A 14,608-nucleotide genomic window follows, 5' to 3' on the forward strand; every position below is an offset into this window, starting at 1 on the left:
GCCTCTAATACTTTGAAGTGTGTAACTGCCTGGACACGTCGGTACTAATGTGTAATGTAACTAGTTTACAAAGACAAAATAAAGCATAATATAACTTTAGTTTACAAAGACAAAATAAATCTGTATTGTTAAAAATGAAAATGAACATAAAAATCCAGCAGTGGCACTCATTTTTCAACAGCGTTCAGCGTTCAACAGTGGCGCCACTTTTGAATGTACAGTATATAGGGGAAACACTGTAGCTACTTTCATCTGCTCTGCGCATGTTGAACTTTGTATTCTCCCAAACCTTTGACAGGTACTCAGTGAAGCTTGAGTGGCAACAAAAGCCCAGACCTGTTAATCCTCAACCTGGCTCTCTGACAACAGAAGCTCCACCTTGTACCACAATTGCTGCACCTCCTCTCCAAACACTCAACACTGTCCAGCGGTACTGGAGGGGAGTAGGAGGAGGACCTGGACCTTATGATACAGTCGTAGGGGGGATGCTGGGCCTTACAGAGAGTGTTAATTCCTTCCAATGCTTCCCTCCTTCCAGTCTTACATGCTCTTTGTATGTATTTATTTGTTTCAGTAGATTTTTGTTTTTCCTTTGTCATCCTCTCGTAAAGAACAATGGATTGGTTTGGGTTGAGTGGACACAAAACTCGGTTGAGTGGACACAAAACGGCTGTCTTTACCAGAACTTTAAAGCAAAATGCTCTTTAAGTCAGTGATTAGACTGTAGTACATATATAGACTACATTTCATATTGGTTATTGTGAACAGAGAAAAGATGTATTAATTTTGAATTTATTGCAATATGAAAAGCAAAAATCTGTCTGAAATGTATAGTGCCTGAGATTTGGTTTTCAATTGCTGAACGGCAAACATTGCTATTGTGTGCCTCCACGCAAATAGAAGAAAGCTAAGGTCTCAATGTTTGAGAACATTTGCTTCTAAAATATCATTGTCGTAAGAACCACATTAATTACTTATACTACACAGTATATTAATTTTGACTGAAGAGTGATACTTTACTATAGACTAGAAATGAATTTACCCACTACTGACCACAGAAACATTGCCATCTTTTGGCCCAAGGAGTTTTTGTTTTTCTTACTTCAACTTCTCAGTACAGTACCTGTTGCAGTATCATAGTATGGTATGCCTTAAACCGAAGGCTTGATGATACATTCTTGAGCGAGACTAACGTTTTCAAAACTATGCCTGGTTTTGGTGTTTTTAGAGGATGGGTCCTGTTTGAGATTTATGTGATTAGAAGAGTAGTTAAATCACATTGCAAATGATCATCACGGAGTACAATGGTTGTAAATCCACAATGAATTTAGCCTATGTTAAGAAATTGTCATACCTGAGCAATGAGATCATGTTTTTTATATGAATTAACTGTAATAAATAAATCAATTATGTAAATTTCAGTGTGGGAGACCTAATCGAATTTTTGCTTTGAAGAGAGTTAAAGGTATGGCAGGTGATATTTATGTTGTTAAAATAAGTGATAAATGATTAGCATTGCTAGTCATCATTGCTATAGTAGAGCAGGGGCCTTCAACAGAGTGTTAGGGACCCCTAGGAGGTCCTTAGAGTTACTACAGGAATGTTTGGCTTTTTTTTTTTTTTTTTTTTCACTTAAACCCTTGCATCCCTATTCTGGGGGAACATTCACCAAAAGTAGCAGATCTACAAGCTTGTAGATAGAGAGATTTGGTGTTCAGGGGGAAGAGAGCCAAAGGTCAAGGTCAAGTTTACAAAGTATTATGAATATAGTAAATATACCCCCATTGATTCCGGATGGGGACCCGAAAGCATTTGGGTCTCCATCCGGAATCAATGGGGGTAAATGTATTGTAACTATTAGGAATGAGACAAATCAAAGATATATATACAGTATATATTGAACTCAAGTCTCCATGGTGTGAGTAATCATTAGGAACTACTCCTTTAAGTTGTTAAATGTTTGAAAACATGAATGTTAACATGAATCCAGCATATTAATAGAAAAGGTGTGTAATAAAAAAAAACATTTATTCACAACACTGCTAGTACTGTCAAACAAGTCTGAAGCAATCTGTGAGAAAGTTTATTCTGCAACACAATTTTCTACATTATGCAGGGGGGTCCCTTCATCTCTCAGCTAAGGGGTCTTTGGCCTGAAGAATGTTGAAGACCCCTGCTAGAGTGTTTGTTCACTAACAGGGGTCTCACCTGTCTCAACAGCTCTTAGTAAATCAAATGTACCCAACCAGTGGAGAGAATAAACTAAGGAATATGAATGAAATGGAAGTAATGAGACAAAGAAACAAGCAGACAAAATTACACTGGAACACACAAATTGAAGCTGATAAATGGGTACTCAAATTGCCTGCAATTGGCACATTTTATTAATGATCTAAATGGTGTTACTGAACACTAACTATAATGAAAAAACAAAACAAATTTATTTTTGTTTTCACCAAAAATATTACACATGCAGCAAGAGGATTTCTCCAGTCCACACCACACTTCATTGATAAGTCAATGGTCCATTAGTAATGGATTCCTGTGTCTATCTACAGTGGCCTCTCATTACTGTATCATTGGCTTATGGATACAGTACATGGAAACGGCCTTATCTGGCAAGAAGAGGATCACAGGGAAAGCATTCATTTAAGTCAGAGTGTAAAAAAGGACACTTGGTTAAAAATGTACATTAAATTACAAATTGATTTATCACCAGAGGATTTTACTGTGGTGTGTTTCTGATTAATCAATGGTAAATATGTATTTGAGGTGATAGGCATTAGGTTGTGATGGAAAAGTATGGTTACATTATTTAGGCACTAGATGGCATACTTTGTTTTCTAATGTAAAAGGCCTCATTCAATGTGGAATTGCAAAGAATACATTGTCAACACGAGTGTGCATAAACAAAATGTTATAGTTGGGGACAGTATAATATCTGTAATCTGGGTTTATGGAAGGTAAATACTTCACTTAATATTAAATTGGTCGCAGTAATTCTGAGGTTGTATGAGAACTCAGTCTTCAGGAATTTTCCTTTGGACTGTGGTCAACCTTAAAAAGAAAAAGAAAAACAGCACTCAGGCTCCTAACCATATGATTCCCTTGGATGTACTTCTCGCTCCCTCTGCTTTTAAAGATTGTACTAGAAAACTATGAAAACCTTCATCATGTAAATGTGTGGCACAAAGGTTGGTGTGAACTTGGAAGTGAATGGTCTTTCTGTTTTTATCTCTTAGGAGAGCCATCCAAGTGGTGCTGGATGCCTGCCGTGGTGAAAATGTAGCACACCATGCGAATTAATTACAATTTGGGAATACCTGTTGTCATGCTGATGTTTTCCACTGTTTGAGGTCTGTTACTGCATGCGCATGAGATACCCTTGTGGAGGTCAATTCTTCAAACCCACCACACTGTCAGCTAGCTATTCTAGTTGCCAGATAGGCCTGCTTGTGAGCAGCTGTTCATGGAGGAAAATGCTCTGAAGAAATGATTTGAAAGTGAGGCGAATCCATTTTGAACACATCCTATGATCTATCATCATGAGCATACAGTAACATAAATTCAGTGCAGGTAGCACCACCCACAGACGTCACAACAGTAAACCTCCATTATAGTCTGACGCAAAATGTGCAGACAGAGTTTGATGGTTGGAAATTGGATTAAATAACAAACTCAATCCAGAAGCAATTTATTTATCAAATATGACCACATTTTCAGGTCCAGTGATCTCTTTTCTAAATGGTTTTGCATTTGACTAAATTACTACATTATTTTCAGTGATACAATATTTGTAGTTTACTCAACTGCAGTACACATTAGCTTACACAAATATGATATGATAACCATGAAATATAGATTCCTAGATGGCCTCTCTACCATCCAGATACTGTATGTCCCCTAAACATATCGTTCTTGGTCATTGTATCTGTTTTGTTAGTATCATTATTAAAATTATTAGTATTATTCCACAGTTTTTCTCAGTTCTTCACAGTTCACGCATAACCGCCTAGTACATTTTTATGAAACCTTACAATGCTAGAGTGTCATCCCAAATAGGCAAGAAACTAATCTTACAGTCAGTACATTTGATCTCTAGAATGATGTGTTCTCTCAGCCATATCAAATTTAAGACTCAAATATGATCATTTCTAGAATTGGGTGAAATGAAATGCAGTTTGGTAAATTTCACTTTCAGAGTACTACAGTAGTTGAACAGAGTAGACTACTGTGGATTGCTTAATCCTGCCAGCAACCCCTTGGTTTGAATTAAAATAAATATTATTGGATAAAAAATTCCAATAAGCCACGTTGCATAAGTAGGGCCTTAATAAAACACATGCAGAGGTCAACAAATGGCTTAAAGACTTTGCATGAAAATGTTCCATGATTACTCATTTATGTCTGTGATATGAAACTGTTCCACAATTACTCCTGTATGTCTGTGATATGCTTAACATAAAAAAGTCATACTAGGTGTCAGACCGTTTCATTGTAATCTGCAGGTGTCTGACAGAGGCAGAGGGAAGCAAAGTGACAGGAATCAGATCGAGAGACAGTGGAGTAGAACACCAGGATGTGAAGGTAATATACGTTGTTCATCCCAGGACCAGACTTCATTTCATCTTTCCTTTTACCGTTGATGGCTACGGCAGGCAAATGTGACCTTTTTGATTTTGAGAGTTACGGAACTTGAGATTGGTTTTCTTGAAGTTCTGCCATGTCCCTGCAAATGTGATGACCTCTGCCCATTGCCCATCACAGACTGAAAGTTGTTCATTTAGTGTTTTGTACTCTCCCCAGACATGTTCCATCATATTACTGTGATAGATATTAATATCAGTACTATTTGGCCTGCTGTAAATGTCCCCTCTAGTAAACCAGACCGATGCAACTCCCCTCACTGTTCGCCAAAAGGGTTAACTGTTCAAAGAATCCATTTGTTGTACCCTGACCCCTACATCTTACAGACGCCCCACACACACATACCGTACACACATCCCACTACCCTCTGACATACACCCACCATCCTCTACGTCAGTAGCAGCAGTCAAGAGCGGAAGGCTATAAAAGAGTGGGTGACTTTGGGGGTGTAGCAGAAGACACAGTGGTCATTTCCAAATCGTGTGACAGTGAAAGGCAGTTCTGGTCCGACCCAGCTCACCACTGACCGCTACGCCGCACTCTCTTCACAACTGCCCTCCTGGCTCCAGAACTCTTAAGAAGTCTGACGGCTGAGGCTCTCACCGTCTCTTTCACTCTCCACTCCACTCGCTGCGCGTCTGTGAGTGTCTTGCTCCACTGATTACCACCACAGCTCTGCTTCACCCCTACACTCCTGTCACAGTATGCAGTTCCTGGTGGTCTTAGCAGCTCTCACGGGGGTTCTGTTCAGTGCGAGGGCAGCCTCCGTGCTTCCTGCAGAAGAGAGGACCTCCATTCATGCAAACAGGGTGAGTACAAAAACAATTTGTTTTAATATTTAATTTTTTATTTTTCTAATGATTACTGTTACAATATTACATTTCATATTTAAGATGTGTCAACCTAAAATCAATGTGTCTAATTCAATCAGGAAAAAGATATATATTGTCTTCAATTGCTGAATTAAAAATGTTTTTACATTTTTAATACTTAAAATAATGCACAATTGACTATGGCTCGAGTATGCCTTTTAATGGCACATTTCCTGAATGCAGTAAAAGCTATTTGATGAAATTGGCATATTACACCTGTCAAACTTAAGATAATCAATTTCAGTACGGGTAAAACATGTTCATATCTCGTCACTTTACCCAATGTATAGGACATAGAATAGAATAGAATAGAATAGAATAGATCTTTATTGTCATTGTAAAATTAAAAGTGCCAACCGTATATATATTGTCATGCTGGCATAATAATTAGTTCTTTCCATATCCTTCTCAGGAACTGAGCAAAGAGCGCAAGGAGCTGATTCTGAAGCTGGTGTCTAGCTTGTTGGACGGAGCACTGGACAACAATGTGCTGCCAGAGGAGGCATCACCTATGGAACTAGAGGAGCCCCTGGAGTCGCGGCTGGAGGAGAGGGCTGTCTACAACCGGCTAGCGTTCCCCCAACGTGACCGCAAAGCCCCCTGTAAAAACTTCTTCTGGAAAACCTTCACCTCCTGTTAGCGGTTCCAAAACTGACAGTCCGTATCCTTCCAGTGCACACCCTATCCTGAACCAGACACCACCCAGCTCCTCATGAACTGTAGTAGACTTCAGCTGTATATATACTGTATATCATCCACACTTGCCGGACATGCAGTCTTCGATGGACTTCATTGACGCAGTCTGTCTGTTTGAATATTGATGATTTATTTATCTATTTGTGTATACAATGTATGTATTTATGTAATTATTTATTTTAGGGTCAATAAAGCATGGTTTTATTCGAGATTGTGATAAGTGTTCTTTGCTTTTTGCTGCATATGCCATCTCTGTAAAAAACTATTGTGATAGAAAATAAAACCGAAATTAAATTAATTAAATTGAATCCTTATATTATAATTGCCAAAGCATTTTGTGACGTATTTGTCCAGTATAAATATATTATCAAGACAAATGCTGGCTGCCTTAATTCACAAAAAGGTCTTTTCATCCTTTTCAAAGTAGAATTGTTTCATTTTGCCTTTTGTTGTTAAATGGATATTTTTACTCAGGCTTTTGGGAGCACCTGGGACAGTTTATAAGTTGCTTGATTCAGTATTTACAGCAGATATTTGAGATTCATTTTATCTCACACCTCCTTCCGATGCAAACCCATCGAAACAAACCCAGAAACAAAGACGGTTGTTTTTGATGAATCTTTCATGGTTAAAGTGAAGTTTGAAGTTACAATGGGTTTGTGTAGGAAGGGGGTGTGTCTGATCAAATAAATATCAAATATCTAAATACTGAATCAACTGAAGCAACTTAAAAACTGACGATAAAATGAACAAAAGTATTTTTTTTTTTAGTGAAATATCCCTTTAAGCTTAATTTATAGACCATTGCACGGCAATGCTGCTTGTTGAAGATAGCTTCTGTTTGCAGTTGAGAGCATTGTACTACAGTAGTTTGTAATAGTCAGTAATATATAATAAGGCTTAACGGGATGAGAGATCTGCTGTTGCTGCTTGCTTTGCTGAACTAAAACTGGTATACGTATGCATTCACGATGTTAGAAAACCATGTCCCTTTAATTATAGACACGACAAACAACATTAGTGACTATTTGGGTCAAATATGAATCAGAGTTTTATGCTATTAACAATAAGTTCCATGTTAAATGGCATGTAAGGATACATTTGCCACGACTATCTCAATTTGTAGAATAGATTCAGGCTCTGCCCTCCAACGGTTTCACCAGCTCCCAAATGGCCATCCTTATTAATTCATGGTCACAGGTTGAGAGTGAATTATCAAAAGGCCATAAAACATGACAGTGAGACAGAGAAGTAAGTAAATCCGATACTTCCCACGTACTCACTTAATGCTATAACGCACGCACGCACGCACGCACGCACGCACGCACGCACACACAACATGTCAAATCTGCATTGGAATACTCCTGGATGACCCCACAACCTGTTCTTTGATTATCACTGTACACTGGCCTCTGCATTAGCTAGAGGCTTGGTGCTATGCCTATCAATTGCCACGTGTAGAAGTCCTTCTGGCATGTAAGGGCTGTTATACGCCAGTTTCATAAGCATGTAGAGCCTTGATGCAATCAAATATTGACTGAACCTTGAGCACAGTGCTGCAGTCAGCTGATGGATTTCATGTGGTAAATTACATGTTGTTATAATTATAGTCCTGTCATTGATTCATCATGTTAATGTGTGGCTGATCATAATTTGCTGTGTCAGACAGTGGCATGACAGGTTATTTCAGATGCAGAATATAGTGTTTCATGAGAGCCTTTAACTGTTGATAGATTACATACATGAAATATACTTTTCCTCTACACTATGTTTGTTGTTGGAGTAGTGAATTAGAACTGATCTTCTCCCATTTGCAGACATTTTACGTTAACTATAGCCAAACTAGATGACATCAGGAATTGACATAACTAACAGGAATAATATGGTGCTGACTGAGACATTATCTTTTTTTTTTGGGAACATCAGCCCACACTAAACCCTGTGTAAACCTAGGCACAGATCATTAAAACCTAATTAACAATATTCAACTTGAACTTGTATTTAAAACACATTTTGAAGTTCTGTCCACTAGAACAGTGTTTCTCAACCTTTTCAGGCCGCGACCCCCAAAATAATCATATTTTAACTGGACCCCCCCACCCTGACGAGCACTAAGAGATGAGGCATTTTGTATAACACAGTTCTATTGTGAAAATAGCAGATCTACATGCTCAAAACGCCTCGCAACGCGAGTCGTGAGCATGTAGATCAGCTATTTTCACAATTTCACAATTTGGCAATTTCACAATTTGGCCAATGTTTAATTTCATTTTAGAGGTATTAAAAAGTCCTTAAATTGTCACTTTAGAAATGTGTAGATACCCTCTATGAGTATGCACTTAAACTTTATGTTGGTTTGTTTACTGTTAAGGGACGAAAACAATGTTGCACATCAAGTTAATCATCTGGGGACCCCCCAAAATAATTTGGAGACCCCCTGGGGGTCCCGACCCACAGGTTGAAAACCACTGCACTAGAAGATGAACTTTGTGATGATGCAGGTATTGTGAATAAATATTGAATAAAAACAATCAATAACAAAAAAACTACTTTTACAATTGGGGTGGTTTTGTCTCTTCTTTTGAGACATTTAAATCATGTCAAAGGTCATATCTTTGTTTAAGGAGTGCGTACATGGAAATTTTCCACAGGCCAGAACATCAGCAGCACTTTGTCTTCCCAAGAGGTACAAAGATTATTCGGCAAAGACAGCGCTTATGGAAGGCATGAAGTCTCCTTTTCTGATGAGCCTTGAGTGTCCATGTCTCACAGGCATACTGGAGTGTGCTCACCACACAGGCCCGGTATAGCTGCACTTTAATGTGCAGACTATTGTGTATATGAAGCTGATATACAGTACCGGTATGTACAGCAACAGCCAGCCTACAACAGTGTGTATATGGATATACAGTCTATCAATAGTGAATATAATGAGCAGCTATAATCTATCACAAATGAAATGTTTAATTCATAGCAGTTCTCTTTAACAGGCATCTGTTATGGTTCTGTAGTGTACATCCCAGAGTCAAGCAGCAGGTCATTAATACAAGAACAAAACCGAACGTATGCAGCTTGATTGCGGAGCCTGATGGCTACTACAAAGGACTGATCAAGTCGCTTTGTGTTGCCACATAAGCTGATGAGAGGTTCATCAGTGAGATGTCCAGCTTCCTCCATTTCCTCCCCTTCTGCAAACACATCTATCTATCTATCTATCTATCTATCTATCTATCTATCTATCTATCTATCTATCTATCTATCTATCTATCTATCTATCTATCTATCTATCTATCTATCTATCGTTTGAACCTACCTACCTACCTACCTACCTACCTACCTACCTACCTACCTACCTACTGTACCTACCTACCTTTTAAGAATGTATTTGGGTATACCATAGTCTAGTTAGTAATCCATACCGGTAAGACGCCCTAAAGGGCGAGGTTAGCTGAAACAACAGATACGGACATAATATGTCCATATATGGGCATTATCAGAAATGAGCTTAATTAATATTGATGACATCAGGGATCTCAATATATGGGCATAAAAGGGACAAGGATGGAGGCGGGGGATGCAGATCTGTCGTCAGCAGTCTCCTCCGGCACGACAGACAAGCGGGCGGCGGTGTCCTCCGTCACACTGGCGCATACACGCATCCGCTTGGGTGGCAGCAGACTTCTTTTTTTTTTTTTTACATCTGTTTATTAGTTTTATACAAGATTTTTAAAGACTTACTTACAGGCATACAAATAAAATTGTACAGCAATGAGTCAGTTCTGTATATGTGTATACCACATAAAATATAAATACTCCCCCCACCCCCCCACCCTACACAAACATAGACAGACATACATTTTCAACAGAAAGGTAGCACTTAACAAGAGGTGCCCTTAATATAAAGTGTTACCTAGTTTTTTTTATAGTAGCTATTGACTTACATCTTTTTGAACCACAGTAAGCCGGAGGCAGCTCATGCGGCAGATCAGATCCGTCCTGATCAGATGCTGCCTGATGAAGGCAGGGAGCTCTTCAGGAGCCCGCCACCCTGTAGATAGATAGGGCCAACCTGGTGGTGCCTGCTGCTTGGGCGGTGTCGGGGAGGTGGTGGGTGACCTGAACAGAGAAGAGCATGAATGAGAAAAGGAAGGGGGAGGAGTCCTTTGTCATGAGTGATGCTGTCATGAGTTAGGCTAATCTGATTGGATCATAGTTGATAGGGCAGGGATGATAGAGGTGACAGCTTGTTCAGTATGTCAGAACAGGTCAGCTATATCCATATCATGTAGAGGTATTGACCAGCTCCATATATGGCTATGGAGCGTGACTCGCGCACAGGATCCTGTTTTCATAGTAAATGCGACCTACGGTCACAACAAGTGTGCCAGATGTCAGTAGTTGAAAGTCAGTATCAAACGGTGCAGGTCTTAAAGTTGTCTTATGGGGTCAAGCTTGGTTGGGGAGCCCATTGGCTACTGGCACAAAGGACTGTCTTATGTGTTCCGCAGCTGAACATAGCTCCTCATCCTCACTAGCTCATCATAGAGGGGATGGCGACATCATCATTAGGGGTTTCGTACAAGTACAAGATGAATAGCAGATGATTGCTCATAAGTGTGTTTGTTTCTCATATGTGCTATGATATAAGTAGAAGTAAGTTGTGGGACTTGAGTCTGATTGCAGCGCGTAAAAGGTCATGATGACGTCATAGTGCACACACGCAGGCGGTTGGAGGGGGATAACAATATGCCATTCCATTGTTGCACTGAACATGGGCAAGACAATGAAAATCACCTAAAAAGATGAGAAATGCACATGTACATGGGAAATGTGCTCTTTCTCACCTTAGTGGTACTGGTACTGGTTTTCCCCCCAGCCATACAATATATCAGACATAAACCAAGCAGCAAATCAAACCTAGTGTTCAGAATTACGTCTGCTCTGATCGGAAGAGCAGTGATCAATACTAATGAGTGTCACTGCTACTGAAATGACGAATACACAAAAAAAAGGCAGTGGATATGGTGTCCACTCCTTACGTTATGCTCCTTAAGCTCAAAGAGCATGCAGAGGAGTCACATCAAAGCTGATGCCTGCAACCAAAGCTTGTTTTTATTGCTTTTCCTTTTGATCTGGAAGAGGAGAGGGAGCAGTGTACCGGTCTAACTGTGTAATTCAAATTTAGACGTGACGCAATATGTGCCAGTGTTAAAAATAAATATAACAAAGTAGGAGGTTTTGTTGGTGTTCCTCGTATGGAGAAGGGGAGGGGAGGGGGGGAGCGATATCCTTACAACTTCAAAGCCTATTGTGGTCACATAAATGTTGCAAATTGTTGTAAACTATGCATGACCATACTGCACAACTGTCCCGATGTCATGTATAAGTGAATAATGATTTTGTTCAACTGTGACAGGATTAAAGTTATGAATTCCAAGTTTAATGGTACTTTAGTATTCCTAACCATCTTCCCCCGTTGTTGTGTCCGTGACCGTGGCCGGACACAATGTTTTCACCACGCTCCGTCCATCTCACAGTGGTCCATCTGCACACTGTGTGTGTGTGTCTGTAAACAGCAAATCTCTGGTACCGTTGGCATGAAACTCACACTCCCTGGAAGCCAGAGCAGAACCTCTGCCCCAAATGTTTCACATCGGCCAGTTATAGAGCCACTAGGAGGCCGCTTTTTGCAAAACATTTTTTTTTATATTGCTCCTACAGATTTTGTCCAGTATATTCCTTCCTGATTGGCTAAATTGGCTTCCAAATTTGCAGGAGTGGCATAAACGCAGCATCCGATTTCTTTTTTCAAGTCAACCTCATGGTGGCACTATAACAAGTAGATTCACGTTTTTGCCTATAATTCTTGAACAGTTGTATTCCTAGACCACACCCACTTCCAAAACAGACTTTTTGACAATTTCGACCAGTCATGTGATCAAGATTCCATTCTGATCGACTACGAGTGGCTTTCAAAGTTAGTGGCAGTGGTCCATTTGGCATGAAATGCCACAAGCACCACTGGACCGATCGGTGAGAAACCTCACACTCCCAGTAGGCCAAGGAAGATCCTCCTGCCTACGTGAGACTACCTGGACAGTGATTATGTCTGAAAAACAGTCCATATCCACATGCAGGAGTGCAGTTCCCCTGTAGGTCAGCCTTCTTCTCCCCCTCAAGGCAGTGGGCTCTCGTAGTCGGGGCAAAATGTCAGACTCTGACATATTGACTCTTCAGAGGCTTCATATGGCGTCAGTGGGGGGCACTGACGGATCAGTGGGGGGCCATCTAAAATAATCTGCAGCACCAGATTTAAAATGTATTTTTGGAGGCATATTGACTTGCATTTAATCAAGTACAGGCAGCCAGGCCTAGAGTGAAGTTGGGGATTATGGGGGGGAGGAAGGGCGAGGGCATAATAAAGCTAGTTTTTGGATAGGGAATACATGACATAATGCAACAATATGTTTAAAAAAAATCTTCTTCCTTTCATGTGGCCCTCTTACTGGTTGTGGCCCTAATCGACCCCGGCCCTACTTGTCCCTCCAAAAGAAACCTGAGAACAACCTAGCTGTTCTTAGGTCTTAGGAGGTAGATAATTATCATCACCTCAGGTCTATGTGCGATACATTGTGAGATTGTAGATCTCAGCTATTTTCTCTATTTGGTGTACAACAAAGTTTATATGGTCTGGTAGGCCACACAAAGGCCACTGTCATCATGATCACCCAGGGGAAACCAGGAAGTATGGATTGTAGTTTTCAAATTCACAGATTTGACCCCAGTGACATCACAGAGATCAAATTTTCAGCACAACTTCAGCAGTTATTCCCAAGACTACCTGGCTGCAGCCACTAGGGTCCTGTTGAGGTCCACGGGAGACAGGAACCTCAACAAGTGGCAGGAAGTGACCTCACACCTCTTTCTTGCTCTACCCCATGGAGGTTAAGTTTAGGGTTAGGGGTAGAGTTGGGTTGTCTAAAAGATAACATGTACACATAGCGACAATGCGGCTCAAAGGGACTGTAGTGCCTTGGACTGCAAGGCAGAGACGTCACGTGACCTCCACAAGCGGCATGAAGTCACTTGCGCACTGTGAGGTCACTTCCTGCCACTTGTTGAGGTTCCTGTCTCCTGTGGACCTCAACAGGACCCTAGTGTCTGCAGCCAGGTGCTGCTCGTTATTCAGAGACACAGAGAACCATTGTGTTTTAGGTCTGCTGGTAGTTTTTTAATAGACTATTTGAAAAATAAAAAAAAATAAAATAAAAGAAAAAAGAGAGCCGTAACATATATTATTGTTGACAAGTATTAACAACTTAGGTTGTCTGTAAGTGAAGGTTGTGTGATTATTGTGTTGGTCTCTATTTTTCACAGGTATATCAGATCTACTTTTCTCTCTTCACAGGCTGAAATGTATAAACGGCAAATGTCAAGTGGCTCTCCAACATGCCTTTAATCAGTTGAGAAAAATGTACAGATTTAATACCTAATTAATACGCATTTGCTTCCAGGAATGTTGACCTTGTGAAGAGAGAGGTTGTGTGGAAATTTCAATTACGTACACAAGTAAATGCTGTTCTCTTCTCTGTGCTGTTTTCATAAATGTTTTACTTAATTAGTTTGATGCATTTCTTTACACACTGAAGACATGCAATTTACTAACTGCTTGAAGGGACATCGCAGTAGAAATAAAACGTTCCATTTAACCACACTATGTACCGTATATTGTACAGCAGGGGTGCCTAAAAGGTAGATCGTGATCTACCAGTAGATCACCAAGGGTGTGCAGGTAGACCACATGACATGCCTCTAAAAATATATAATTAAAATATAAAATATATGTCAATATGACATCAAGAAGGTCCTGTCAGCTCCCTTCATGGCTTCTAAAGTAGGCAAACCTCCAATGCAATACTTTGTTCAAGAGTCAGTAGCATTACAAAGAACCCCAAAACCTACCACTTCCCTACAGAATGGGGTGAAGACATTTCCCATGTATTTCCCCCTAAAATGTAACGCCAGTGCTGCTATTCCAAAGCCTCCACCAGGCCCTCAGCTAAAACATTTTGGATGGGTAGATCATGTTGAGCAAGTCATTTTAAAAGTAGATCTCACGTCAAAAAAGTGTGGGCACACCTATAGACTAATTATTTTGAGAAAGAGCAAGTACACACACGTCTACTGACTTGGGTACAATGGTGACTCTGGGTACAATGCCCGCGGCAGAATTATTCATCTATGCCAGTTGCAGTCAATTTGTATATTTGTGACATTTGAGATTCTCGAGAGCACCGCGCAAATGTCCTACGGTTGTGCTTCCTGAAACATTTTGAAGTAAAAACAAAGCAAACTGAAATGCTATACTTAAGGAAGGATCTCGTGTCTGATGA

General features: G+C 40.1%; 2 protein-coding genes across 2 annotated transcripts in view; both read left to right on the forward strand.

Annotated features, from left to right (window-relative positions):
• Positions 1-1,421, forward strand: part of srm (spermidine synthase) — a 41,001-nt gene extending 39,580 nt beyond the window's left edge. The window contains exon 39 of the mRNA XM_080732659.1: positions 299-1,421. Within this exon, the coding sequence (XP_080588785.1) occupies positions 299-316 (18 nt within the window). The 3' untranslated portion in view covers positions 317-1,421. The remainder of the gene's footprint in view (positions 1-298) is intronic.
• A 3,930-nt stretch (positions 1,422-5,351) lies between these two features.
• LOC308291367 (somatostatin-1B-like) lies at positions 5,352-6,159 on the forward strand (the record flags this gene model as incomplete). Its single annotated transcript, XM_080733363.1, has 2 exons — positions 5,352-5,456; positions 5,932-6,159. The coding sequence occupies 2 exons, from the start codon at positions 5,352-5,354 to the stop codon at positions 6,157-6,159; spliced, it is 333 nt and encodes a 110-aa protein (XP_080589489.1).
• Between the last annotated feature and the right edge of the window lie 8,449 nt (positions 6,160-14,608).

The sequence above is a fragment of the Nannobrachium achirus genome (genome assembly GCF_963921795.1).
Source record: "Nannobrachium achirus genome assembly, chromosome: 9".
Taxonomy (NCBI): domain Eukaryota; kingdom Metazoa; phylum Chordata; class Actinopteri; order Myctophiformes; family Myctophidae; genus Nannobrachium; species Nannobrachium achirus.